The sequence below is a fragment of the Equus przewalskii genome, chromosome 19 (genome assembly GCF_037783145.1).
Source record: "Equus przewalskii isolate Varuska chromosome 19, EquPr2, whole genome shotgun sequence".
Taxonomy (NCBI): domain Eukaryota; kingdom Metazoa; phylum Chordata; class Mammalia; order Perissodactyla; family Equidae; genus Equus; species Equus przewalskii.
Genome location: NC_091849.1, coordinates 41,753,880 through 41,780,047, shown reverse-complemented (window position 1 = coordinate 41,780,047; position 26,168 = coordinate 41,753,880). Strand labels below are relative to the sequence as shown.

The window sequence follows — 26,168 nt, the reverse complement described above, 5'->3', positions numbered from 1 at the left end:
TCCTGGTTCCTAGGCCTTGGAGGGAGCAGGTGATGCCACAGGGTGGGACGGAAGGATGGAGAAATAAATGTTCCCTGCTGCCCAAAGGAAGCCTTGAAAATCCTCTCTCAGCTGAGAGTCAGCATGAAACTCAGAGCAGGGAGCCTCAGGGCCACGAAGGAGCGAGAGTGAGCCAGTCGCTGATCCGAGGAAGATTTCGGCACTAACCATTGTCGTTGGCAGAACTCGTCCATAGTAGTTGGGCTACTGGACTATAAGACACCCACTGGCCTTATTTAGGAGACTAATCAGAAAGCATTTAGAACAAGTGTTGCTATAAAGGAGACCACGAACCATGAGCCGCGTCTTGGAGAACTGCCCTTGGCTCCTGCCTTCTTTTGGACGTTGGGAGAGAGCTGGAGTGAGAATTCCAGGAGGATCCAAGTTAAGCTCCTTTGACAGACTTGAGAGGAAGGCTTGACTGAACCCTAAGCCAAGTCATGTGGGGAATTGTATATACAGTCTCTGAATGATGACCCAGTGTCGGAAAAAGGAAGATCTTTTTGGTTTTTCTTCCTCAAACAAGCAGTGGTGGTCTGGCGGGAGCAGGGTGTTACCCTTTATGAATTGTAAGCAAACAAGTCCAGTTGAGACCTTGGCCAAAGTCAACTTCCTCTCTGTCTCTCTGTCTCTCTGGTTCAAAGGATGGTCCTTTCAGACAGATATCCTCCTTGCAGCCTGTGCCCCATCTCCTGGTGCCCCTGGGGGTATGGAGGGATGGGAGAAGGACTTTGATGCCCTAGAACAGGGATCAGCAAACTATGACTGGAGCCAAATTCAGCCTACGCCTACTCTTAGCTACAGCCTCTGAGCCAAGAAGGCTTTTTACGTTTTTAAATGGATGAAGAAAAATCAATAGAAGAGCAATACTATTTCTTGACATGTGAAAATTATATAAAATTCAAATTTCAGTGTCCGTAAATAAAGTTGTATTGGAACACAACCTCACCGACTCATTGATACATCATTTGTGGCTGCTTTCACACTCCACCTGTGGAGCTGTGACAGATTGTCTAGCCAGCAAAGCTGGAAATGTTTACTAGCTGCCCCTGTATGAAAAATCCCTGTGCTAGGGAGTCTGTGTCGAGCCTAATGATTATCTACAGCCTTCCATGAATCTGGTGCTTTAGGGCACTGTGCCTTTAACAGAAAATAGTAAATTCTGGCCATCAGTCCATGTCAAGCATGGAAACCTGGGGTGGAGTGCCTGACTCTGGGTCTCATTTGCCTGGCCCAGCATTTCAGTTCAATGAGTATTTATTGAGCATCTGCTATATCTCAGTCACTGTGACCCAAGCCAGGTAGGATGCTGGCCCTGCCTTGGAATGACTGGACAGCCAGTGGGGAGATGGGCCCAGAATTAGGTCCTGTGACTGCAGTGCTCCAGGGGGAGCATAGAGGGCACCTCGGATTCCAAGCAGGCATTTATTTGTTGAGCCCACTCCAGAATCCCGGAGATTGCTCTAAAGAAGGAATTGACCAAAGAAATGTGAAAGTAGTAGTCCTGTTAATTAGTTCATGAATGACAAACCTCCTGGTGCCAGTTACCCGGTAGGAAATGCTGTACATAATGAGCAAAGCAATTACCTTATTAGAAAAATAATAAAGACTTGAATCCTGAGTTGGTATTATAACAGTTCTGTGAGATTGACTGACCCACCAAGAAGAACCGTTTTCCAGGTTGTAAATGATGTGTTTCAAATAGTCTTTTGACAAGATGCTGAACTGTGGGCTTGGCGTGCTACCGTCTGCATAGAAGGGCTACTGGTGGGGTGTGTACAAGCATCCTTGTATGAGCATAAAACGTCTCTAGAATATACAGGAACTTGAGTGATTGTCCCAGGAGGGGTCCTGGGCATCTGGGCACAGGGGTGGGAGGAAGACTTCTCATGTATACCCTTTTAAAAAAATTTGCTCTAACATTTCACTTTATTTTCAAGCGTTTATTGGGGATGATTTTCACTCTTTTGTGTGCTCTTTTATACCTTTTGAATTTTGAGCCTTGTGAAGATCGTGCCTATTCAAAACATATAAAAATTTAATGTAAAATGAATAGCACATGATTTTGCCATTACCTCCTTATGACTTCCTAGGGAAGTCATTTTCCCTCCCTTTAACTCAACGCATGATCTTGATTGCCCACTACGATGAGCCAGGCACTGTTCCAGGCCCAGCAGTTACGTCTCTGGGCCTCAGTTTCCTCATCTGTAATATGGGGAGACTAGATGACCTCTAGATTAGTCTTCAGCTTGAGAGGGCATCAGACTCAACAGGAGGGCTCATTAAAACACAGCCTGCTGGGCCCCGCCGCCCAAGTTTCTGATTCAGTGCATCTGGGTGGGGCCCAAGAATTTGCATTTATAACAATTCCCAGGTGATGCTGGTGCTGCTGGCCCCGGGAACCACAGCTTGGGAACCTACCTCTGACTTTCTAGGGTTCTGTGCTTGTAAATAAACTACTTTCCGAGTTCTGAAAATAGCAACAAATAAAGATTAGATTCCTGTAGCTCAAAACACAAAGAAATGCCCCTCGTCCAGCAGTTTGGGAACACTTAACAAGGCAGACATGTCAACAGAAGTGGAATCATCTAGCTTCCCTTCCACCCACAGGGCCAGGGTGGAGGGACATGAGATCAGATCGTAGTCAGAGTCTGGTGACTTTCAATAAGTGATTCTTCTGGGGGAGGTGACTTGGTGCAAGGCTTTCAAGGAAGGTTACGTAGTGAAATCACCAGGCCTAATGCCCACAGGATAGCACTGCTGGACGTCATTTTAAGGCCCCCGCAATTTAGCTCTGACCATACAAATTCAGCCTGATCATTGGTGAGTTCCTGACAAGGACACAGTACCCCAGCATGGACCCCTGCACCTCACTCCATGCCTTTGTGCACACTGTTCCCTCGTCTGAAATACCTTTCCTGGTCCTCTATCTCTGTAAGCCCTCTTTGTCCATCAGGATGCAGGTGAAATCTAACTGTTCTCCATGAAAACTTAACGTGTGCTCAGCCTACACTGAGTATATTTTTCCGCCTTTACCGATTCATTGAGACACTTGGTGGTGGTTAATTTTTTTCATTCATTCATTCATTCATCAACAAATATTACCCCTCTACCCATCCTTCAATAAATACTTATTGGAGGGGCTCCAATGTGCTGGGCTTGGGAATAGAATCAGACAAAAGTACACGTGGTCTCTGCTCTAATAGAGAAAGATCCATGAATCAATAATTGCACTGGTGGAAGTACCATTACAGCCTGAGAAGAGTGGTCCAAAGAAAAGGAATGTGGTTTTATGAGAACATATAAGAAAGGACTCTGATGTAGACTTAGGGGTTGGGGTCAGGGTAGACTTTCTGAGAAAGTATACTTTGAGATGAGATCTGAAGGATGCCCAGGACTTGGCTAGAGGGAGAGGGAGGGAGGAGGGGAAAAGCTCTCCGTTGTTGAGGGACCAGCATGTGCAAAGGTCATGTTGTGGGAGGCAGCATGGCAGGTTCAAGGAACTGAGAGAAGACCAGAATGGCTGCGGTGAGGGATGGGAAGGAGATAAAGCGCAAAGAGAAGAGGGATACATTGTTAGGGTGAGGACTATCTTCCCCAGGGCCCTGTTGGCCTTGTTAACGATTTTAATTTTTAACCTAAGAGTGCTAGGATGCCATCAAAGAGCTTTAAACAGTGGGATGATGAGATCAGAGTCACATTTTGAAAAGTTCATTCTGCTGCTGCTGTTTGTAGAATGGACATGACTGAAAGCAGGGAGACCAATTGGAAGGCTCTTGGAATAGTCCAGAAGACAGATATGATGTCTCAGACTAGCATGATAGTGGTGGAACTGGAGAAAAATGGATAGAGTTAAGAAAATATTAGGAAGTAGATTGATAGGTTGTGGTGGTTGATTAAGGGAGAGGGAGGAGTCAAGGGAGACACTTTGGAGCAGCATCCATTTTGGGGGAGATGATGTTGAGTTTGGCTTTGAACGTGGAAGTGGTGATGTGGAGTAGGCAGCTGATCAGGAGCTCAGACCATCTGAGCTGGGGGTACTCATTGGGCGTCAGCAAGGTATGTGTGGTGGGTGAGGACGTCAAGAGAGAGTGTGTGTGTGAGAAAGGGACGGGTGTCCTCAGACTGGGTCATAGCCCCTGATGGCCAGTGCTGTTTGGGAAAAGAGAGCGTCACTTCCCACTGGCAGCATAGGGGATGTTCCTCTCCTTTCTCCCTCTCTTCCTGCTCACCACTACCCGAGTTCAGGTCTTAATTATGTCTCGCCTGGATGCAGCAGAACCTGCTAACCCATTGCTTCTCAAATTTTAATCTACACACGAATCATTTAGGAGCCTTGATAAAATGCAGATTCTGATGAATAGATCTGGGCTGAAGCCTCTGAACTTCTAACCAGCTCCCAGGTGATACGGACCACATTTTGAGCAGCGAGGGGAGTTGGTCTCCCAGCCTCTGAAGCCCAGCACCCTCACGCCCAGCATCCTTGTGCCTCTGCTCAGAAGCCTCCACTGGCCATTCATGGCTCACGCGTAACTTCGCATTCAGAGTCTGCTCCAGCCGTCTTTGGCCAACCTTTGTTTCCTCCCACTGCTTCCCTTGCTCCATCCTTCATTCCACCAAACCAAATCCCTCACTCGGAATTTGTCCGTCTCCTTCTCTTGTCATTCAGAAAAGGAGAGACCAACTCAGGCCGCCTTCTAGTTGGAGGGAGACTACTGCAGTGGTCTTCAAACGTTTCTGCTTAAAATCCCCCATAGAAGGATGTCGTAAAACTCTTTACCCCCTCACCCATTTTTAAGTTGACGTCTACATTTTTTATCATAAGTTTGCAGAAGATGCAATTTCCAGTATATTGTAAACATGGATATATTTAAGTAAAACTATTACATCACTGTTTAGTCAGTGGAGTCTAAACACCATAGCGATTTGATACCCACCATCGTCCACTTTAAAAATGCATGAACACGCTCTTTGTTAATAGTCAGTGTTCCCTTTTCTCCTTGAAATTTTATTTCTGTTTCACTTCCCCATGGAATTTTAGCCTAACGTAATATATGTAATATATTTTTATGCTTAAAACTCTTTCATTTCTTTCCCTATCATATTTCTCTGTAACAATTTTATATGATGTTAAAACTTTTTTAATTTCCTGAAATCATAAAGCTCTAACTATTAAAATTTTCTCCTGGTTTGAGTTATCATTACAATTATTAATAGTATACAATTGATCAAAACAACATAAATATATTACTAGCTTGGCTAAATAATAAACATAAAACTAAAATTTTATCTCAGTGAGATGGTGATGCTGGATGACTTTTTAAAGTAAAATTTTTTATTGATGTCCGACATACATACCTCTGTATGACCAGCTCAGAGCGTACAGTTTGCGTGACCGCAGAGGGAGCACAGCCACGCGGTTACCACCCAGGTTCAGGAATAAAATATTGCTGGTGCTGGGTTATTTCTTCAATTTTTTTATTTATCCATGGAAGATTATTACTTATTGTTAGCATGAGAAAAGGATCAGCATCGATCGTATTTCCGATTTTCATTTATATAGATGTAAGCACTTGAAAACCTTCATTCACGTGAACCAGCAAATAGAAATACAAGTTTTGTTAAAGCACGGTCACTCAGTTCTTGGTCTACTTCTGAGTTATAGACCAAAAATCACACAGTGGTCTATCACTAATAATTGTATTTTAATTACTTCTATTAGGGCTTCCTAATAAAGTAAGAATTGGAAACCACCCAGCTTGCAAAGAAGGTTGACTACTCGTTTATTAGAGTTCCTCGCTTTCTCAATTTTCTATTAAGAAAATAGGGGACGGCCCCGTGGCCAAGTGGTTAAGTTTGCGTGCCCCGCTTCAGCGGCCCAGGGTTTTGCCGGTTCGGATCCTGGGCGCGGACATGGCACCACTTGTCAGGCCATGCTGAGGCAGCATCCCACATGCCACAACTGGAAGGACCCACCACTAAAAATACACAACTATGTACTGGGGGGCTTTGGAGAGAAAAAGGAAAAATAAAATCTTTAAAAAAAAAAAAGAAAGTAGAACTTGTGTGGTGGTGGGTGGGGGGTTATCCCTGGGGCGGTAACCCAGTGAAGATTTGGGACGGATGGGAAGTGATTTGCCTTTCTTTTGTAAAGGGGGAAGGCTACTGTGAAAGAGCAGGTATAAGAGGACAACTTGTGCCTCTATCGTGCAGCAGTTCTAGAAAAGAATTTCTATGGAAGTTGAGGATATGGAAAGTGATTCTCTTAAAACTTTGAGTGCGTGTGTGGTGCTTGGAAAGCCTTCATATACTCCCAGGGGTTTACATACCCTAGCCTGAAGCCCAGGAAAGAACTGTGTGAACTCAAACCAGACTAGACCAGTCTCTCCAGGTTTCCTAGTTCATGTTCCTGAGAGAGGGAATCTGATTGGGCCAGCCTATTTTTTTGTGCCAGCCCACGTCATAGGCTTCTGGCTGGGTGGTCAGCCCCATGCACAGAGGTTTTCCTGGGCAGGGACCACGAGGCGGCAGGTAACTATGCTGACCTAACAGGCAAATGGACACGTGCAATGCTCCTCCTTGAAGCTTTTTCTAATTCCATTCTTCTGCTAGAAATAAGCTCTCCAGTCTGAATTCCATACTCATAGTTTTACCTTTTTATTACATGCATCTTTTTCCTCCTTGTCTTGTACTTATTCATATAACCTGTCGCCTTTTCTAACCGTAAGCTCTTGAAGAGCTAGCCTATGTCTTAATCATCTCCTGGCATTTTGCCTTACACTTAGTAGGTGTCTAATAAGTGTTGAGCAGATAAATTGATTAATGAATGTCTTAAATGTCTTCGTATCCCCCGCACGTCCTAGAATAGTGCTGAGCTTTCAAAAGCAGGGTCCCAGAATAATGGATGAATTAATCAGTGAGCATAACAGTGAATTGACCAATCAATGAACTAGTGAGCCATTGGCCAACAGCTTGAAAGTAAGAGAGTTCACATCTCACATGAGGGTCAAGATCTGCAGAATCAGTGAGAAGGGTGTGGAGTATATGACACTAGCTATCTCTAATCAAGTCTTCTGTTTTGTATTTATTTCTATAATTGGTCATGGTAGATGTAATTGCTTGTCGCAGAACATCCAGATAAATACTTTCCTGTCCTTTGCATCTTGTCTTGCAGGTGTGAGCGGCATCTCTTCCCCACGCTGGTGTTTGCTCCGTACCTCAGCCCGGGCGAGGATGTAAAACCCGCCGCTCTGCACATGAGTGGTACAGGCCAACAGGAACACCTGGCTCCAGCCGCATTCACAGACATGTCAGCCGTGGAGTAGTGTGGACGCTTTCTCTCAGCTTCTCAGGGTTTCAGTCCTTTTGGGTTTGTTTCATTTACCTTTTTTTATGGTTTTGTGGCTGGACGTGCACGACCAAGGCGGGCACCATGGGGGATCAGCAGCTGTACAAGACCAACCACGTGGCCCACAGTGGTGAGAACCTTTTCTACCAACAGCCACCACTTGGGGTCCATGGCGGGCTGAACCACAACTATGGGAATACAGTCACAGGGGCTGCCATGGATGCCCCTCAGGCCTCACCCATCTCTCCCCACTTCCCTCAAGATACTCGAGACGGTCTAGGCTTGCCTGTTGGCTCCAAAAACCTTGGCCAAGTGGATACCTCGAGGCAGGGAGGGTGGGGAGGCCATGCAGGGCCTGGAAACCATGTCCAGCTACGTGGCAACCTGACCAACTCAAACATGATGTGGGGGGCACCGGCCCAGGCTGAGCCCACCGATGGCTACCAATACACCTACTCCCAGGCCAGTGAGATCCGGACTCAGAAGCTCACCAGCGGTGTCCTGCACAAACTAGACTCTTTCACCCAGGTGTTTGCCAACCAAAACCTGCGAATTCAGGTCAACAATATGGCCCAGGTGCTGCACACCCAGTCAGCAGTGATGGATGGGGCCCCGGACAGTGCCCTCCGCCAGCTGCTGTCCCAGAAGCCCGTGGAGCCCCCAGCACCGGCTATACCTTCCCGCTACCAGCAGGTGCCCCAGCAGCCTCACCCTGGTTTCACTGGTGGGCTGTCCAAACCAGCGCTTCAGGTTGGGCAGCACCCTAGCCAAGGGCACATGTATTATGACTACCAGCAGCCACTGGCTCAGATGCCAGTGCCGGGAGGACAGCCACTGCAGGCCCCACAGATGCTGTCCCAGCACATGCAACAGATGCAGCAGCACCAGTATTACCCACAGCAGCAACAGCAGCAGGCTGGGCAGCAGCGTATGTCGATGCAAGAAATGCAGCAGCAGCAGCAGATTCGCCCACCACAGCCTCAGCAGCAGCAGCAGCAACAGCAGCAGCAGCAGCAGCAGCAGCTGCAGCTCCAGCAGCGGCAGGGTTCAATGCAGATACCTCAGTATTATCAGTCCCAACCCATGATGCAGCACTTGCAAGAGCAGCAGCAGCAACAGATGCACCTGCAGCCCCCTTCTTATCACAGGGACCCCCACCAGTACACCCCAGAGCAGGCACACGCTGTCCAGCTGATTCAGCTGGGCTCCATGCCCCAGTACTACTACCAGGAGCCCCAGCAGTCCTACAGCCACGCCCTCTACCAGCAGAGCCACCTGCCTCAGCACCAGCAGCGGGAGGACAGTCAGCCCAAGACTTACCCCAGCGACAGGCAGGCCCAGGCCATGCTGAGCTCCCACGGGGACCTGGGGCCTCCTGATGCAGGATTGGGAGACCCAGCAAGCTCGGATCTGAATCGGGTCAGCAGTGCCCTCCCCCATCGGCCGCTCCTGTCCCCCAGTGGGATCCACCTCAACAACATGGGGCCTCAGAACCAGCAGCTCTCTCCCAGTGCCATGTGGCCCCAGGTATTCTCACAGTGCAAGTTTCTCTTGGTGTCTTAGTGTGCTACAGGGCCAGCCAGAGCTCAGTCCTGTCTCTGACCCCTCCAACCCTTTAGTTTATTCATTCCACAAATGTTAACCTGTTAAGTGCCAGGCACGGTCTATGCCAGGCACTTAGAATACAAAATCAATTTTGACTTTGCCCATTGAGCTTATAATCTTGCTAAGGAGATGGCCAAAATACCGTGTCAGGTCCTGAATGATGCATGTAATGATCAAGGCTTGAGTCATGTGCCCAGGGACCACATGGTGGGGGTTTCTGGTCCCCCTTAGATCTGTATCCTCCGGGAATTCCCTGTGAAATTGTTGCCCCTTTGGGAGGGAGACCACATTAGGACAGCATTTCTCAAAGTATTTTGCTCAGAACAGGAGTTCTGTAGAATGTTTAATGGATATTGCTGGGGGTGGGAAATGGGTTCTCTGGATAAATAAATCTGGGGGTTTCTTAAAGTGGAACAAGTTGCAATCTCAGGGCTTCTCAGAGCCTTTATATGCTAATATGCGCTGTGGATCTCCCAAAGGGGCTACCTCATGTAGTTGCAGAGATGAAAACCTTAGCTGCTCACAGGATCCAGGCAGGTAAAGTTTATAAGCAAAATGGCCTGGTATGAGACAATAGGGAGTGGTGGCAACTGTGGTGGCCTGGAGAGCAGATGCCCCATCCAATGGCATTCTTATTCAAGATCTTTAAAAGCAGTGTAGCCAAACAAAGCATGTCTGCAGACGAGATTCAGCCTGTGGGCCATGGTTATTAACCCTTGATTGTTTCCCAAATGTATTTGACCACAAAACAACCTACTATATACTGGCCACTGTTCATGCCTTGGCATTTCCAAGTGCTACACATGTGGCAAAGGGTCAGAGGAGGAGGGAACCCTGAATAAGACCAGGATAGATGGAGAGAGGACTCTGATGGAGGTTGAAGGCCAGAAAGGAACTCCCTTCGATGCCATTTTGTTTGGGACTCAGGCCCATTGTAACTGAGAGCCTTTGTGAACATAAGAATCAGACGACATGGCCAAGCCTGGAAGGGAATTGAGCAGGAGGTCTCTCGGCATGATGCTGTGTCGCTCAGCTCTCTCCATTCTGTGTCTCTCATGGGAATGGAGCCTTTCTGTGCACACAGTGGGTAGACTGGGAGAACAGGAAGGGACGAGGTGGGGAATTGAGTCCTGGTGGGCTTGTGGCTGGCGGCAGCTCCCAGAGTGGGGCGTGGTCCCAAGCTGGGGAGCAGTCAAGGGAAAGAAGTCTCAGGTGAGGAAGAGCGAGGGCATGAGCAGCCGTGAGCAGGATGAGTGCTAGGTGGAGAGGGGAAGAATCCTCAAAGTGCAGGCCCTGGGCTTCCCGCCACTCAAGGACTCCTCCCCATCAGAAACACATGTTTTTCCTCTTTCTTCTTTCTTCCGGTGTCCTGCATGGCTCAAAATTAGATGCACCTACCTGATGGCAGAGCCCAGCCAGGGTCCCCTGAGTCAAGGTAGGATGGATGCAAGGAGGCTTGGTGGCATTTTGGGAGACTGGGAGGTTTTCCTGGGTTGTCTCTCATGATTCATTTCCAAATTCAAAGTCAATTCCTCAAGTTTATAGGAATAATAGTAGCAGCTGTTGCGTTTGAGTGCTCACCGTGTGCTAGGCACTCTGTAGTATGTGTAATAATGTTACCCAGTGAGAGTGGACAGGATTACCACGTGCCTAGCACATACTAAGCACTCAACCATTGTTTGCTTCTTATTCCTATTATTTCACACGAAAAAACTGAGGCTCAGAGAGCTTAAAGTTGCACATCAAGTAAGTAGCAATGCTGGGAATGACTCCACAGCCCATGTTCTGTCCACTGTCCCTTTATTCATTCAGTGAGTATTTATTGAGTACCTACTGCGTGCCAGACATGGAGCTAAGCTTTGAGAATACAACAGTGAACAGTACAGACTTGTGTCCTCCACTCATGGGTGTGGTAAATAATTACAGACTTAGCCAGAGCCTGATAAACTGCTAACACGTGTGGTCTGGAGGCTGACCCAGAGGATTCAGACAGGTGTCTCTGAGGGAAAGCTTCTGGAAGAGGCAGCCCAAGCTGACCTTAGATGGGTAATAAGCCACAGGTGGGAACACCCAGCACCAGAAGTCCTGGAATGAAGACGAGCGTTTTGAGCAACTCTTGCGTGACTGAGAAAGCCCTTGCCCACTCTTGAGCCTCAGTTTTTCATCTATAAATTGGGTCTACTTCTCTGAAGGGTATTGGAGTGATGCAAGTGGGGCAATGGGCCTGGGGGCAGTGGATGGGTAAAATGGGTTCCTAGGGCGTGAGGTCGTGTGATAAATCACTGTTCCCCTTCCTCAACGTGCGTGTCCTCTCCCTTTGGCCCTACCCTTGAGCAGTGGCCAACTAAAAGGAGTGTTTGGGGAACAGTTTGATGCCAAGAACAAGCTGACGTGCTCCATCTGCCTGAAGGAGTTCAAGAGCCTGCCTGCGCTGAATGGCCACATGCGGTCCCACGGGGGAATGAGGGCTTCCCCCAGCCTCAAACAGGTTAGCAGGAGCCAGTGCCCAGTCCTCCCCAGCCCATGTGCTGCTTGCTTTGCTTTGCTGCCGTCAGACAGAGAGTGTGAGCCCCATGCGGGCACCTGGGGAGGCACAGTCCTCCCCCAATTAAGGGAAGTGCTTACACTTTGACGCTGGAGCCAGACAGGTCAAACAGTCCCACTTCCATTGGCTTCATGAACAAGAGTCAAAACAAAGGTACTAGTAATCCTTTTAGGGGATCCCAGGCTCTCCACCTCATGGAGGAGACAGCAGAGAAAACATGTAGATGCAATATTATTTTTAACTTGAGCTACTTGAAGCGCCCAAGCCCAGGGTCACTTGGACTTTCCCGATCAGCAGTCAATGGCCAAGGAGAGCTGATGGAACCAACAGGCTCTCAGCCAGCGTTTTCACTTCATCAGGCACTCGTATTAGACTCTAGCATCCAAAGGTCTTTAAATGCCCTCAGGATTATCCAGGTAGGATATCCACGTAGTGAACCATCCATGCAGCTTTAGAGTTAGGTTAAAATGCAAAGAATTTTCTCGATTCTTTGCATATTGTTGATCTTAATTTAAGTGTATGGGATTAATGCTTTGTTTGCCAAAACTTTGGATTACCCAGGTCCCTCCAGCTCCTGACCATGCCAGATAAAAGAACTTTGTCTTCTATTTGACAGATGAGTAAACTGAGGCCCATAGTATTAAAAGATCCTACACAAAAACTTATGTGGGGTCTTTTTTTGCCTGATTGCAAGTCCATATCCTTTTTTAAAAAAAAAAATCAATGACAACCACACAAAAATTTTTCTAAATATTTGTTTTGATATACAAGTGATGCATGGTCAAGGTTTCTTAAATGTAGAAAATAGAGTGTGTGACCTTGTCCACTGCCCCCAGTCATTACTTGAGCCCAGGGACTCAGGGTCCTGCAGTGGTTCTCTGTCACCCATGCATGATGTCCTGGAACCTTTCTGGAAAAGCAAAGTGTGCTCCCCTTGTGAGAGCTACTCTCAGCCCAGGATCAAAGCCTTTATTGTCTGTGTAGGAGGAAGGAGAGAAGGCCCCGCCGCCTCAGCCCCAGCCGCCACTGCCGCCTCCGCCTCCGCCGCCACCGCAGCTCCCTCCCGAGGCAGAAAGCCTCACGCCCATGGTCATGCCCGTGTCTGTCCCTGTCAAGCTTCTCCCGCCCAAGCCCAGCTCTCAGGGCTTCGCCAACAGCGTCGTTGCCGCCCCCTCCGCCAGAGACAAGCCAGCCAGCTCGATGTCGGACGACGAGATGCCCGTGCTCGTGAGGATGACCCTCTCTCCCCCACACTCCCCCCAAGGGGCTGCCCCCCGCACGCCTGCTGTGAGTTGCTGCTCTGTCCTGCCCGCCCGGGTTGGGGACATCCCTTTGCTTTCTTGGAGATGAGGACAGCTCTTCCAGGGTCACTGGCCTAAGCTCAGACATGGCGTGGCCACTCAGGGCTGCGTCCCCCTGGCCGCCTTGGGAATCTCATTCTTGTTCACATCACCCTCTATCCAGTAACTTGTTACTCTTCCAGGCTAAAGGTCTGGGTTAGATTCTGAGAGGCGCAGAGTATTCCCAGATTAAAACAGAAATGATAACTCAGCTGGTAATCGGTTATTAAAATACAGAAGTACTGTTCCAGATAGTACATAGCTATTGCCCAGGGCCCTGGCCCCTCCCCCAGGATCTCCAGACCTCCCCAAATGTGGCAACCAAAGATGTAACCCCTGGCACAGCAGGGCCTCCAAGCCATAGCCCTGGCGTCCATTCTGATGGTCACCCTTACCAGATGATTAATATTTTCAGTATCACACTTGCAAAATTACCCTTGGAGGACCTAATTCATTAAGGCTCCTGAAATAATTTCCCCTGAGGGACACCCACCCCCAATCTCAGGAAAGCAAAGAGATTTGCATCTCTCACTCACTGTTAAGTTCTCCTTCTCTTTCTCAGATTCCAAGTGCTTTACCCAAGCAGCTTATTAGCTTCGCTCTGAAACAGAGATCTCGCTCTCTGAATTTCTCTCCCTCCCCCACTCCCTCCCTCCTTCCCTCCTCCGAGGAGTCTGGACCCCATGTGGTTGACTATGTTAGATTTGTCCCCTCGCCGCAAAGTGGTGTGCTGGGTCATATTTGTCCTTAGAGAATAGATGGCTGCTGGGATTCCAGGAGGCACGAGGGTGGAGTTGGGCTAGAGTAGAAGTAGGGAGGATAATTAAGAGAACTAGGAAAGTACAAAAAGAGCTTTTCTAGTTCTCTATGTAATATCAAGGTCTCAGAAGAGGAGAGACTGGTGGAGAAGCTCTGGGGATGAGGATTTTCATAAGCTGGCAGGACTTGGGTGCCAGCAACAGGCAGAGATGAAGTGACATAGCTAAGCTCCCTCTTTGCCCAGAGAAGTTCCTAATTTGGTGGGAGATCCACTGTTTTTTCCCTTGGAAAACAGCCTGAAGCTGGAGACAGTAGGTTCCTAGTAACACAGGGATCCGAGCCTCAGGCAGCACCGCCCACCCCAATTCAAGACAGGAAGAGAAGCACCAGGGCTGAGGAGAAACAGTGATGACCCTGGTGTGGCCGGAGGGAATACACCTGGGTAGCTAAAGTAATTAGGGACTGGGAGGGGCGAGGGAGTTTGGTATGAGTTTGGTCGGAATCAGAGGTCACGATGAGGGGCGTTCTGAGCAGGGTTTTGAAGGCAGAGATGGACTTGGCTTTGTGGAAACGGTGAGAGCGACGTCATGAGTTGGGAGATAAGCCGAAGTGGAAGCATGTAGGTGGGATTGAGTAAATGTGAGCAAGTATATCCTGACACTTGATATAAAGAAATTAAAATGTTCAGACGGGAGCCCTGAGTTTTAATCCTGGGGCTCTGCTCCTAGCCAGCTGGGCTGAAGGCAGCTGAGACCTGCCCCTTCTCAGAGCCTCGATTTCTCCCCTGACCTTGAGGAGATTGGACTCATCAGTGGTTCTCACCCCTCTGGGGAGCTTTTAAAACCTCTCAGTACTTGGCCTTCCCCCACAGAGGGTCCAAATAGCTTGTGAGGGGTGGAACACTGTAAATGCTCCCTCTCAAGTGACATCCGGGTCTGACACTGTAGGTGGCTTCTCTGGCCCAGGGTCTCAGAGCCTTGCCTGGAAGATCCAGCTTTAGAGCTGGAATAGCAGGACCAGAGGCTCAAGTAAAGGAAGCCCAAGAGGGACATTTGACCCTATGATTGGAGGTCTGGATTCTGGTGCAGAGTTGAGGTCACACAAGGTCTGCATGTGCTCACATGACCTCATCAGTTACCAGGAATAGGGTATAAAGTTTCAGAATTGCTCCCCAAGTTAGGGGGCATCGGCATCCTCTCCCCATTCTCCTCAGCCCCCTGTCTCTACCTCAGCCTCACGCAGTGAGGAGCCCTCTGGTGGGAGAGGAGGCAGGCTGAGGTGCTCTCGCCTAAGGAGAGCCCCCTAGGGGTGAGCTGGGAGCCTGGGGGTCCTCTGCCCTCTTCCTTTCCCCACCTCTCTGCTTCACTAGGCTCCCATCCCAGAGGCTGGGACAGGGCCCCAAAAGACAACGAAGCTGAGGGAGACAAAGGAGGGGGCAGCCTGAAGTGCTCAAGTCAGCAGCAGGGTCCAGAGAGAGAGGGAGCCCAGAGCTGAGGGGCGACAGGGGCAGGTCACATGGCCTGGAGGCAGCTGGTCATGTGACTGTGGCCAGCCCTTCCCATCACCCCCTGCTGCCTCCTACTCAGGCGCCACCCTGGCCACAGGAACTGCGAGGGACTGCGGCTGTGACTGGCACTGGCCTGCAGGGCCTGAGAGGGTACCACAGACTACCCAGAACCTTTCTGCAAGTACCCCTGCCGCCTCTCCCAGCCGCACTGCTGCCTCTGCAGCCACACCCAGCTCCTCATTTTCCTGGGCTGATGCTGGCACACAACCCGAGTCTGTTTCTGTTTGGCTTTGGCACGCCCTGCTTCTCTGTTTACGTGCATATGTTTACTTATTGGTATATATGTATCCACGTGGCAGACCTTCCTTCCAGACTATGCTTGGTTCCGCTGCCATAAAATAAACTAACACGGCTGACAGGAAGCCAGCTGAGGAGAGGGGCTTGCTACAAATGAGCCACCAGTGCTGGGAGCAGAAGTGAGGGGTGGTGAGGGGGAGGTTAACTGGCTCTGTTTCTAGGGGAGCACAGGAAAGGGGCCTTAAAATCATAGATGGCTCTCCCTCAGCCAGAAAGTTACCTTGAAAGAGAGCCCAGTGTGGGTCACTGGCCCTGGGAACCTTGGCTAGACCTGACCCCCTTTTCCTGCCCCACAGCCTCTGCCCAGCTTCCCTGAATGGATTATTCTGTCCCCTTCTCAGAACGTGTGTTATCTGTCCCTGTTGTCTGTCCCGGGGGAGCAGTGGGGAATTAAAGGGCCCGCTCAGCTGGATCCCACGCCAGATGGGAATGCGGTGATAAGCAATAAAGAATGTGAATTGATTCTTTCTTGCCCACTCACTATTCCTACCACCCCCATCTCCCTCCAGACATGAGGGGTTTCCTCCACACCAGTTTTCTCCCCAGTGAAGCCACCAGAACCCGCCTGGTCCGAAACAGAGGTGGCTGCTTTTTAGCGCCAAGGATGCTGGGGTCAGACGAGTGGAAAGGGGTCCGGAGTAGGACGGAAGTTCCCCTCCCCTCAACCTGTGGAAACGGCCTGTGGGGAAAGCCCAGGTATCTGAATCGCAGCATTCTCCCCGTTTCAGGAAATTCCCAGGAAGCATCAGCCGGGCGCGGCCAAAGCTGAGGAGCCCCACAAGCCCGCGGCGCCCGAGAAGAAGAAGTTCCGGCACCGGCCCGAGCCGCTCTTCATCCCGCCACCGCCCTCCTACCACCCGAGCCCCGCCGCCTCCTACTCGGGCGCCACCCTGTACCAGAGCCAGCTGCGCTCCCCGCGCGTGCTGGGGGACCACCTGCTCCTGGACCCCGCGCACGAGCTGCCCCCCTACACGCCCCCGCCCATGCTCAGCCCGGTGCGCCAGGGCTCGGGGCTCTTCAGCAATGTCCTCATCTCCGGGCACGGCCCCGGCGCCCACCCCCAGCTGCCCCTCACGCCCCCCCACGCCGCGCGTGCTGCTCTGCCGCTCCAGTGAGTCACCCCTCCCGGACCCGGGGCTTTCACCCCTGCCTGTGCAGGGGACCTCCCTGCGAGGTCTCACCTTCTGTAGTTCTCTCTTTGACGCCCCTAACGTGTGGCTTATCTACTCCATGTACCAGGCACTGTGCTGGTGCTGGAAATACTTAGAACAAATAGAGAATACTCATCCTCAGGGAAATCACCGTCTAGCTGAGGAGACAAACGCGTGAAGTGATGATTACAGTCTCTTTGGGATAAGGAAACAGTTGAAGTGTGCACATACTAAATAATAGGACTGTGTGGTGGATAATTGCGTAAAGGCACCCAAGGGAAAAGTACTAAGTAGCCGTACAGATAGGATTATGTGCAAGACCGGGGCCTCCACATTTAGGGTGTGTGCTGCTTAAAGATCAAGCAGGGAGAGCCTGTAGCCAGGGTCTCTTTCTGGAGCAAGAATAGTTCTGTAGAAACAAGACAGCTTAGCAGACCAGAGTGGGGCAGCTGGCTTCTCCTTACCCTGTGTGAGGAATGGGTCATCCTAAACCAGTTAGCACACACTCCAGCTCCTTGGAGACTAGTGGTGGTGACTCTGGCATGGGTTGGGTAGGACGGGGGCCCTATTATGACTGTTCAGTAATTGCTCATTTGCTTCAGTTTCTTCAGTACCCCTTCCCTGTTGACCAGTGATCTCTGTTTTCTGTATTCAGACAGCATCGATGGCAGCAGTGTGACAGTCACCCCAGGGCCTGGAGAGCAGACGGTTGACATTGAACCGTAAGGAAAAGCCGGTTGTTCTTTTTGTGTGCATGTGAGGAAGCTTGGCCCTGAGCTAACGTCTGTGCCCATCTTCCTCTATTTTGTATGTGGAACACCGCCACAGCATGGCTTGATGAGCAGTGTGTAGGTCTGCGCCCCGGATCCTGAATCCCAGGCCGCTGAAGCAGAGCACACCAACTTAACCACTGCGCCACTGGGCCGGCCCCCAATTATTCTTTAGAACAGAAGCCTCTGCTGAGGAAAGGGATGAGGAGCTTTGAGAAGTGTAGTTAGTGCTTCTGGAGTCAGAGTGGCCCCTGAGGGAGAAGTTGTAGAAATTGTAGGATTGTGATATTTTTCAAGTACTGTTGTTTTTCTACAATTGCCAGTGTTTCAAGGCCTTTACCAAAGACTAAATACATAGTAAAAGGAGGAAGCCCTGTATTCAGAGAACCTAGTGTCCCCATCTCTGGCTCCATGGACCAGTTCGATTGTGGCTACATGCTTTCACGTTCTCAGTAACACTGAGGCATCTCTCTCATGGTTCACAGTTCTCGACAGGACTCCTTCCAAATGCCCTTGCTTCCCCCATGCCTAAAATTCTTGGCCAGTCCTTCAAATGGGCTTGTTGAGTACTTGAGTTATGGGTGGGCGATGGGGAGATATAATGGAAGAGAAAGGTGGTTATTTTCATGGATGAGCACAGAAAAGGCCAGATGGTAGAGTGCTGAGTAGACTGAGTCAGGAATGAGAAAACCTGAGTTCTAGGGCCACTTTGTTATTTGATCTTGATCAAGCTAACCTTTCTAGGCTTCAGCTAACTCATCTATTGAATGGGAGTAGTTATCACTGCTTTCCTTACAGCACAGGTCTCTGTGAGGTTCAAATGGGATAATTTATGGGAAAGTGGTCTGAAAGGGATAAAAAATGAAATAAGCACTTTATATTTGTCCCATTTTTCCTGGTTAAAAAGGGCCATCGGCCATATTCTGGGAGCTGTTCCCTTGGAATTAGCACCCCCTCTCTCAGTTATAGGGAGCTATGAAGCCCCAGGCAGACTTCTCCATTGTTCCCCACAGCATCTCTCCCCAGTTTTAAAGCTATTCCTTATCCCAGTGAAAAGGCCGTGGCTGGAATCTTAGGATCACGCTGTGAGGAAATGGTCCATGCTGCATTCTTCTTGCAGAAGAAACTGGTTTCCTTCTTTTTCAAGTTCCTGACAGTTGCTCTTGGCCTCCAGTTGAAGACTACACTGTTGTTTTTCTTCTTGTCATTAAAGACGCATCAACATTGGCTTGAGATTCCAAGCAGAGATCCCAGAACTCCAGGATGTCTCTGCCCTGGCCCAGGACACACACAAGGCCACCCTGGTATGGAAGCCCTGGCCAGAGCTAGAAAACCACGACCTCCAGCAAAGAGGTATTGGCGCAGGGGAAGAACTGGGTGGGGAAGCCTTGACGCTCGCGCTAGGACCCCTGGTTCCAGGATTGCCGTGTTTTTCTATGATGCTGGGCTCTCTCTGATACAGTGGCTTCTCCTTGTTCCCAACAGTGGAGAATCTCCTGAATTTGTGCTGTTCAAGTGCATTGCCAGGTGGAGGGACCAATTCTGAATTTGCTTTGCACTCTCTCTTCGAGGCCAAAGGTGATGTGATGGTAAGGAACCATGAAAAGTAGGCTTCACAATCTGCCTCTTCATGTCAGAATTCTGAAACTGTTTTCCCAGGTTTCTGTGTTGTCCCATGTACCATACAAACAATTCATAAGATGATGACCAAGCCATAGACCTCATGTTCCTTACCTCAATGAGAAGGTCAGGATTTAAAAGCCTGCAGGAAAACCTCCAGTTGGACTTCCGTTTACACATCCGTTCCTAAGTAATAATTATGGGCACATCTGTCTTGGGAAATTAGAATTTCTCTTCAGCAGTCCTATATTTCACATCATAAAACTGGCCTCCAGGGGTGGAGGTAGAATTCTTTCTTACTGTAGAAGTCAGCCAATGTTTGATGTTCTTAGAACCGTTTTCTCCCTTAACCAAAATGAAGTGTTTGCTGTGTACAAGCTGGTGTCATGCTTCCACCTTTGACACAGTCCTTTGGTCAAACCAGAACTTTGGTGCCATTTTGCCAGAATCAGAGCTGACCATTTGCCTCCTGCACCTGGGCTGTTAACAAGATTACTCAGTCATTAACCTCAGTTTCCCCTTTAGTAAATACATGATTCTTGTACCAGATCTAGCTTCTTCCTTTTTGATTTTATGAAAATGTGAATGTAAACAAATGTTCCAATACTACCTTCTCATGAAATTCTTGGTACTTTTCAAGAACTTTTAACGTTCACACGAGTCACCTGGAGAATCTTGTTAAAATGCAGGTTCTTATTCAGCAGTTCTGGAGGTGGGGCCCAAGGTTCTGCATTTCTGGCCGGCTTCCGGGGGATGTTCATGTTGCTGGTCTGTGGACCACACCTGGAGTAGCAAGATTCTAGACCTTGCTCTGCCCCTGAACCATCCACTGCTCAACTCTGCCTGCAGCATTTTTTTCAAAGTCAACAAGGCTAAAGAAGGCAGATTTGAAAGGGTTTCTTTAGCTAGGCTCTCTGGGAGGACAATGTGTAGTATGGTTATTACTAATACAGCTGTTTGTGTTCAATTATAATGAAACATATGACTTTTCTGCAGAAACAGTTACATATCACCCACTCATTTCCTTGAAGTCCTTCCCTGGAGACCCAGCCTCCATTCAGAGGAGGCCCCACCATCTCTCTGAGGCCGAGGCCCTCACCAAGGAAGGAGTGGGGTCTCAGACATGACTAGCTGGCTGTTCTCCTGAGCTGGGGGGAGGGTTAGAACGGCAAACCCTGCTAGGTGCTGACCAGAAAGGAAACCCCAAGTAGTTTTCCCTCTGGTTTTCCTTCCAGCACCCCCAGCTCCGGGCTCTGCAGTGCTGGACCCTTTTTCCCCATTAGGTAGATGGTCTTCCTAGGACACACAGACTCATTCCTGACTCTCACCTTTTTTCTCCCATGGGTCTGCAGGTTGCTCTGGAAATGCTGCTGCTGCGGAAGCCAGTCAGGTTAAAATGTCATCCTTTAGCAAATTACCACTATGCCGGTAGGTCACCAGGAGCCCTGGGCCCCATTGCTACCTGAGAGCAGGCTGTTTGCATGTTTGGTTGGGTCGATTTTTAATAATACATGGCACTGCTTCTGTCCTAATTGCTGCTTGTGACCTCAAGGCCTTTGGGGCATAACTGAGGGGGCAGTTGAGTCTCTTGGTGGGGCAGCGTTGAGCTGTGCGAGCTCCTGCCCCTCATGGGTGTGCCAAGAGCTGGGCGAGAGTGGCCAGTGCCTGCGTGTGTGGCAGTGAGACGGGTGCATCAGGGGAAAGGGCCACAGTACCACAGGGTACGGCACAGAGGCAACGACACTCAGCAGCCGCCTGGCTTTGGAATCAGTAGACCTGGGTTCAGATCTTGCCCCTTGGCCCTCTCCAGCCTTGGTTTCCTCCCCCGTAAAATGGGCTCATACTCCATCCCTTTGTGAAGATTAGAGATAGTATATGTAGCCCAATGCCTGGTATGTCCTAGAGGCTGTTGTTACTCATTTATTAAACAATTACTTATTGAGCACTTACTATGTCCAACAAACTGTGCTAAGCATTAAGATGGAAGAGTGACTATGACAGACATAGACAGACAGAGTCCTGCCTCATTCAGCTTGGAGTCTGAGGAGGAGGCAGTTATTAAAAAACAGATCACACTAATGCTAGGAAAAGACATACATTTACACATATACATATATATTTGCATATGCATATATTTACATGTATATTTACATATGAGTGTGTCTTATGAGGGTGTGGATTAACGTGATATCACCAATAAGGAGGAAGGAGAAACCACGTTTGAGAGCTGAATGGAAGAGAGAGGGAAACAGGTTGGGGAGCCTGAGATGACAAATGAAGTTGAAGCTAACATTTTTATTTCCATTCACTGGTAAACCAGTCCATTCTGAGGGTCTCCACCATCTTGCCTGGGTTTTCTATTTCAGAGGGGGCTACAACCTGCAGTGCCCCTTGATTGTTAATCATTTGAAGGTTTCTTTGGCACCTTGAGCAGACACTCCCTAGGTAGGTGCTAAATACTTTAGTGGGCCTGGGAACCTAGTAATGCCTTTTCCAAGTCCTTGGTCCAGGCAGCCCGATGTGGCCTAAGGTGAGGGCTGCTCTAAAAATACTGGAGCATTCTCAGTGGGCTCCCTGTCCACACCACCGTTTGCCCCAGTTAATGTGCTCCTGCCATGAGTCAGCCTTCCTGCCCGTCATCACAGGATGAAAGGGCCTCAGAAGCCACTCATCCGAGCACAGTGAGCCCAGGATGTCTGCCTGTGGGTCGCGCTTAGCACACAGGCCACTACTGGAACTAGGCAAACCCAAAAAGGACACATGAGAGCAGAAATCCATCATTTAACCAGTGGCCTGAAGGAGCTGGTTTCTTAACTTGTCTCCATCATTTCCTGCTTGCGTCTGCCCCAAGTGTGTGTAGAAAGATGTGGGAGTGCTCCCTAATCTGCCATGGCAACGATTCAGGTCCTCTCTTAATTCCCAGTATCATCTGCTGCCCATTAAACCCCGACAAGCTGTCCAAGCCTGTCTCATGCTTTCCATAGTAAGAGGGACAGTTGGTTGACAAGAAGGAGCTTCCCAACCATCTGCTGTGGCTGCCCTCGGCCCTTGGGGTGACTGGGGTGGCCGGCATCTCTGGGCTGGTCAGCTCCAGCTGTGAGCAGCCTCATCTGGGACCCAGGTCCCCTCCAGTTCTTCCCAGTGTGCCAAGCAAGTATTATTTTTTTATATGTGTCATGACATAAAAAAGGGTGGAAAGCTATGGACTACAAGCCACGCCTGCCCCAAACAAAATAAAACAAAAACACTAAAATAGTACCAAGAACTTTGAAATTAAAGGGCCCTAAACTCTGCTAAAACTAATTGATCTTTTGTGGTTGGGGGTTCCTAGCTAATCCTTTGCCTGTCCCCTGCCCCCTTATCCCACAGGCAGACCAGGAGCACTCCTGCTTCCTGGAATTATTTCCATCCTTAGGGGCAAGAGAGGTGGAACAGAGGTGTGAAGAGTTGGTCTCCCGCTAGCTGTGTGTCCCCAAGAAAAGGGTGCTCACCTGTCTTCCAGTCATTTGCTTTCTCCAGGAAGTGATCACAGACTGGGCCCTAGAGAATCTTCTAGAATTATGCATGAAAAGAGCAGAGGTCGCTGATCTCTAAAGTCTGACCTGACTCCATCCCTTTAGCAGTTCCCTTCCAAGCCACAGGGGAGGTCACAGACTCTACCCCCATCACATGCCCCAGATACCAGTCACCAGCCCCCCTTGTTTGGTTCTAGAGTGTCAGTGAATCCTATCCCCATGACCCCCTCCTGCCTTGGCCTTTGTGCCAAGCCCCGTTGGGTTGCTCTCCAGTAGGACTCTCTGTCGGCTCAGGTCAGCCTCACTGGGACACTATCCTCTGGATCTCCTTTGGCTTCCAGCTCTGCGGCTGTGGCCAGTGTCACCTCACCCGGACTCCCGGCCCTGGAATTGCACTCCAGGCATCTAGAGAGAGAGAAGAGGTGAGACCTCCCAGGCCTGTCTGTGCCCTGGAGGAAGGCAGAAAGACTGGTCTCTGCGAAGGAGGCTGCAAGTCAGGGGGAGTCAGACAGAGACACAGCCCTGTGAAAATCGCTTCCCTTCCTTCACTCACGACCTTCCCTTTCCCACTCCATCCCAAGCAACGCAGTAAAAAAGGAGAAAGTGCCCGATGCTGGGACCCAGGAGACACACCGTGTGGGTAGGCAGCTCACCCAGATCTGGGGGCTGCTTGCCAAGGCCAGAGGAGCCCTGTTAAGATCCTAGGAGGAAGATGCTGTTGCAGTGGCCCCCGGCGCTCTTTAATCCACACCAAGGTGCCCGGTCCAGCCCTCCCTAAGCACCCTCCACCCCTGTGTGGGTAGCAGTTGTTTGCAGTTGCTCCCAGCTAGCAGTTGGATTGGGTGGGGAAGGCTGGAGCGTGGGGGAGTCAGGCTGAGGAGGACGCCTGGTTGTGATTATATGGCTTGCGGCATCCTTGGATTTTCCATTGAACTGGTCATTCCTGCAGATGGGTGTGGAGTGGAGGGGTGTCCCAACTGGCCCTGAGCGTCTTGTCGAGGGTTCAACAGAGGCTACTGTCAGCTCCCACCACAGCCCAAGCGCTCACTGGGTCCTGACCCTGACCTGACTCCGGAGACGGGGGAGACCTGGAGGAAATACCCACTCGGTTGGGAGAAGCCTGGTCTCTATCTTGGAAGCTGCCCCAGTTTGATGAGGAGACGGAATTACATTCTCAAGAGAATACTTTGCAGGAGGCACAGCTGTGATGTCATTTTCCAGGCATTCTTAGCCCGTGTCTCTAGCTGGATAATGGTCCCCAGAAGGGCAGGAACTGAGTTGATACTTACTCTCTTGCTTTGCCTGACACTGAACTTGTAAAGAAAAGGGTTAGTGGACAAGCTCGAGTTCTCGATTCAGATGGAGGCCTCCCTTCCTTTTGCCTCTGGAGGGATTTTGGTATCCCCTGCTTCACAACCTGCACCCCTAAAAAAATTACTCATCCTTCACCCACTGTGGAAAACCTTGCACGGAAATGAAGATCTCTTGTCACAACAGTCCCCCTTTTTCTACAGTGAACGTGCCTTTCTTGTGTGACGCAGTGACAACAGCCTCAATTAAGGGTTTTCAAATCTTGAAAGGAAGACAGAAAGGCCTTCTTTCAAAGAGACCGTGCCCAAACTTTCTCTCCCCCTTCCACCTCTCTTTTTCATTGCCTGGGTTCACTGTAGACGGCCCCCAGTTCAGGCACGGTCCAGAGCCTGTTTCCCAGCAACCACAGCTCAGAACATTTTTCCTCTGGATACTGTTCCAGCACCAGCTTCCTCCAGTTAATTATGCTCTTTGTAATTAGCCTTAATCGTCTTGTTAGGGGCCCCTGCTGATAATAGCCCGATAGCCAGGAATCCCCAGGTAGAGCAAATGAGTGCTGGGGAACGTCAGCCCACTAACCCTGCGTGTGTGCTGGGTGGACAGCAGGGATCCTGGAGAGGAAGGGAGGGCAGAGCAAAGGGGAGAGCTTGAGCAAGTCCCCTGCCTCGGTTTTGCATTTTGTCCTGGACTTTGTCCAAGACACAGAATCCAAGAAGGGCTGGCTTGGAACCTTGTCTAAGAATGAGGAACGTGCTCCCGTCAGACAGGGACTCCAGGGAAGAGAGACACCTGAGCCTTCCCTTGACTGGATTGCAGAAGGACTTCAGAGGCCGGAGGAGGAGACTGTGGAGGTTACAAGCAGCCAGCAGTAAGGCTGCGGGATTATACGTGCACAGAACGGAGAACGTTGGCAGGGACAGTGGAGCTTCGCGAGGCCACTAAGGCATACGTCAGCACAGGACGGTGTGCGTCCCAGAGCTGTGGGCTGACTTGGAATCTGCTCTCCAAGTGGCCAGTTAAGATCCAAAACATTCACTGTGCACCTACCTAGGACCAAATGCTGTGAGTCACAGAAGAGGAAACTGAGACTGAGAGAAGTTAAGTAAATTTGCCTGGGGCCAAAGGAGGAGTCAGTGGCAGAACCAGGTTTGCAGCCTGTGGTCTCCTAACGGAAGTCACCCCTTTCATCACAGCAGAGTGACCTTACTAGGTAGGAAGAGCATGTTCAGGTGTTTCCAGGTTTTGGCCTGGGAATTCAGTCCAGGAGGCCAGAAGGGGATTCTTGGCCCCATGGGCAATCCTGTGATCAGGATGCGGTGAAGATGGAGCCCGCTCTGGTGTGAACGTGAGAACAGATTTGTTTTTCTGGCCCTGCGCCTGCCTCTTGCTTCATGGATGCCCTTGTTGGACAGACACACACACACAGTGCTATCATTTTCACCAAAGCACAGACCCTAGGACCACGTAGAGGAGCCATCTCTCGCTCTCTGAGCACATGCTCCCTGCCCTACAGCCCTCGGAGTGGGAGAGTGGCTCAGAGAGAAAAGTGAGAGAGTGCAGCCCACTTGCAATCCAGGGCTGGTGGTGCAGAATGACCAGCCTGGGATCAGGATCAGGAACACACCGAAGACCCCATCACAGAGCAGCAGCCCTAAAAACCACCGAGGAGTCGGCAGGGGGAAGATCTCCTTTCCCCATGAGGCTTGGGAATCCCCCACAACAGATGGTCCAGGAACCTACTTTACCTTCTATGGGGTTGCAACTGGCAAGCCATTTGGGAACATGCTTCTCAAAAGTAGAAGACCTGGGACTCTCACACTGCTGTTGGGCCGGTAATAAGGTGATGAGCCTGGCGTGAGGTGGAAGAAAGTATGTCCACTGTAGAGACTGGGTCCTGGCCTGAGAAGGCTGCATGGCCCTGTTAGGGTCTCACCAGATCTTGGAGCTGCACTCTAACTCAGGAAATGGATGGTCTGGCTGAGGGAGGAAAGGATTCTCATTGATCTAGTTGGGGGTTTTCATCAGCAAAATGTCACCTTTTCCCCCATATGAGATGCAACCCAGAGCTGCACAGGCTCCGGATTTGCAGCAGGACAGAACATAAACCTCCTTATAAGCTTGTCCAGGGACTCAGGTGATGTGACATGTCCCCAGCGTGATAAAAGCACCTTTATCTTCCTGATCTCTCTTATCTCTCTGCTATTTTGGTGGATACCTAAAAGGAACCATGACAGCTGTTTGGTCATTCAACTAAATTGTTGGTTAATCTTTTCTGTCTTTCTCTTCCTGCCTCTGCTCCTG

General features: G+C 49.9%; 1 protein-coding gene across 1 annotated transcript in view; it reads left to right on the top strand.

The window, feature by feature from the left end:
* TRERF1 (transcriptional regulating factor 1) overlaps positions 1-26,168 on the top strand; it is an 84,538-nt gene that overhangs the window by 37,948 nt on the left and 20,422 nt on the right. The window contains 10 exon segments of the mRNA XM_070586064.1: positions 7,214-8,914; positions 10,381-10,427; positions 11,330-11,480; positions 12,522-12,824; positions 16,229-16,578; positions 16,580-16,611; positions 17,307-17,373; positions 18,635-18,774; positions 18,907-19,010; positions 20,394-20,469. Of these exon segments, the coding sequence (XP_070442165.1) occupies positions 7,472-8,914; positions 10,381-10,427; positions 11,330-11,480; positions 12,522-12,824; positions 16,229-16,578; positions 16,580-16,611; positions 17,307-17,373; positions 18,635-18,774; positions 18,907-19,010; positions 20,394-20,469 (2,713 nt within the window). The 5' untranslated portion in view covers positions 7,214-7,471.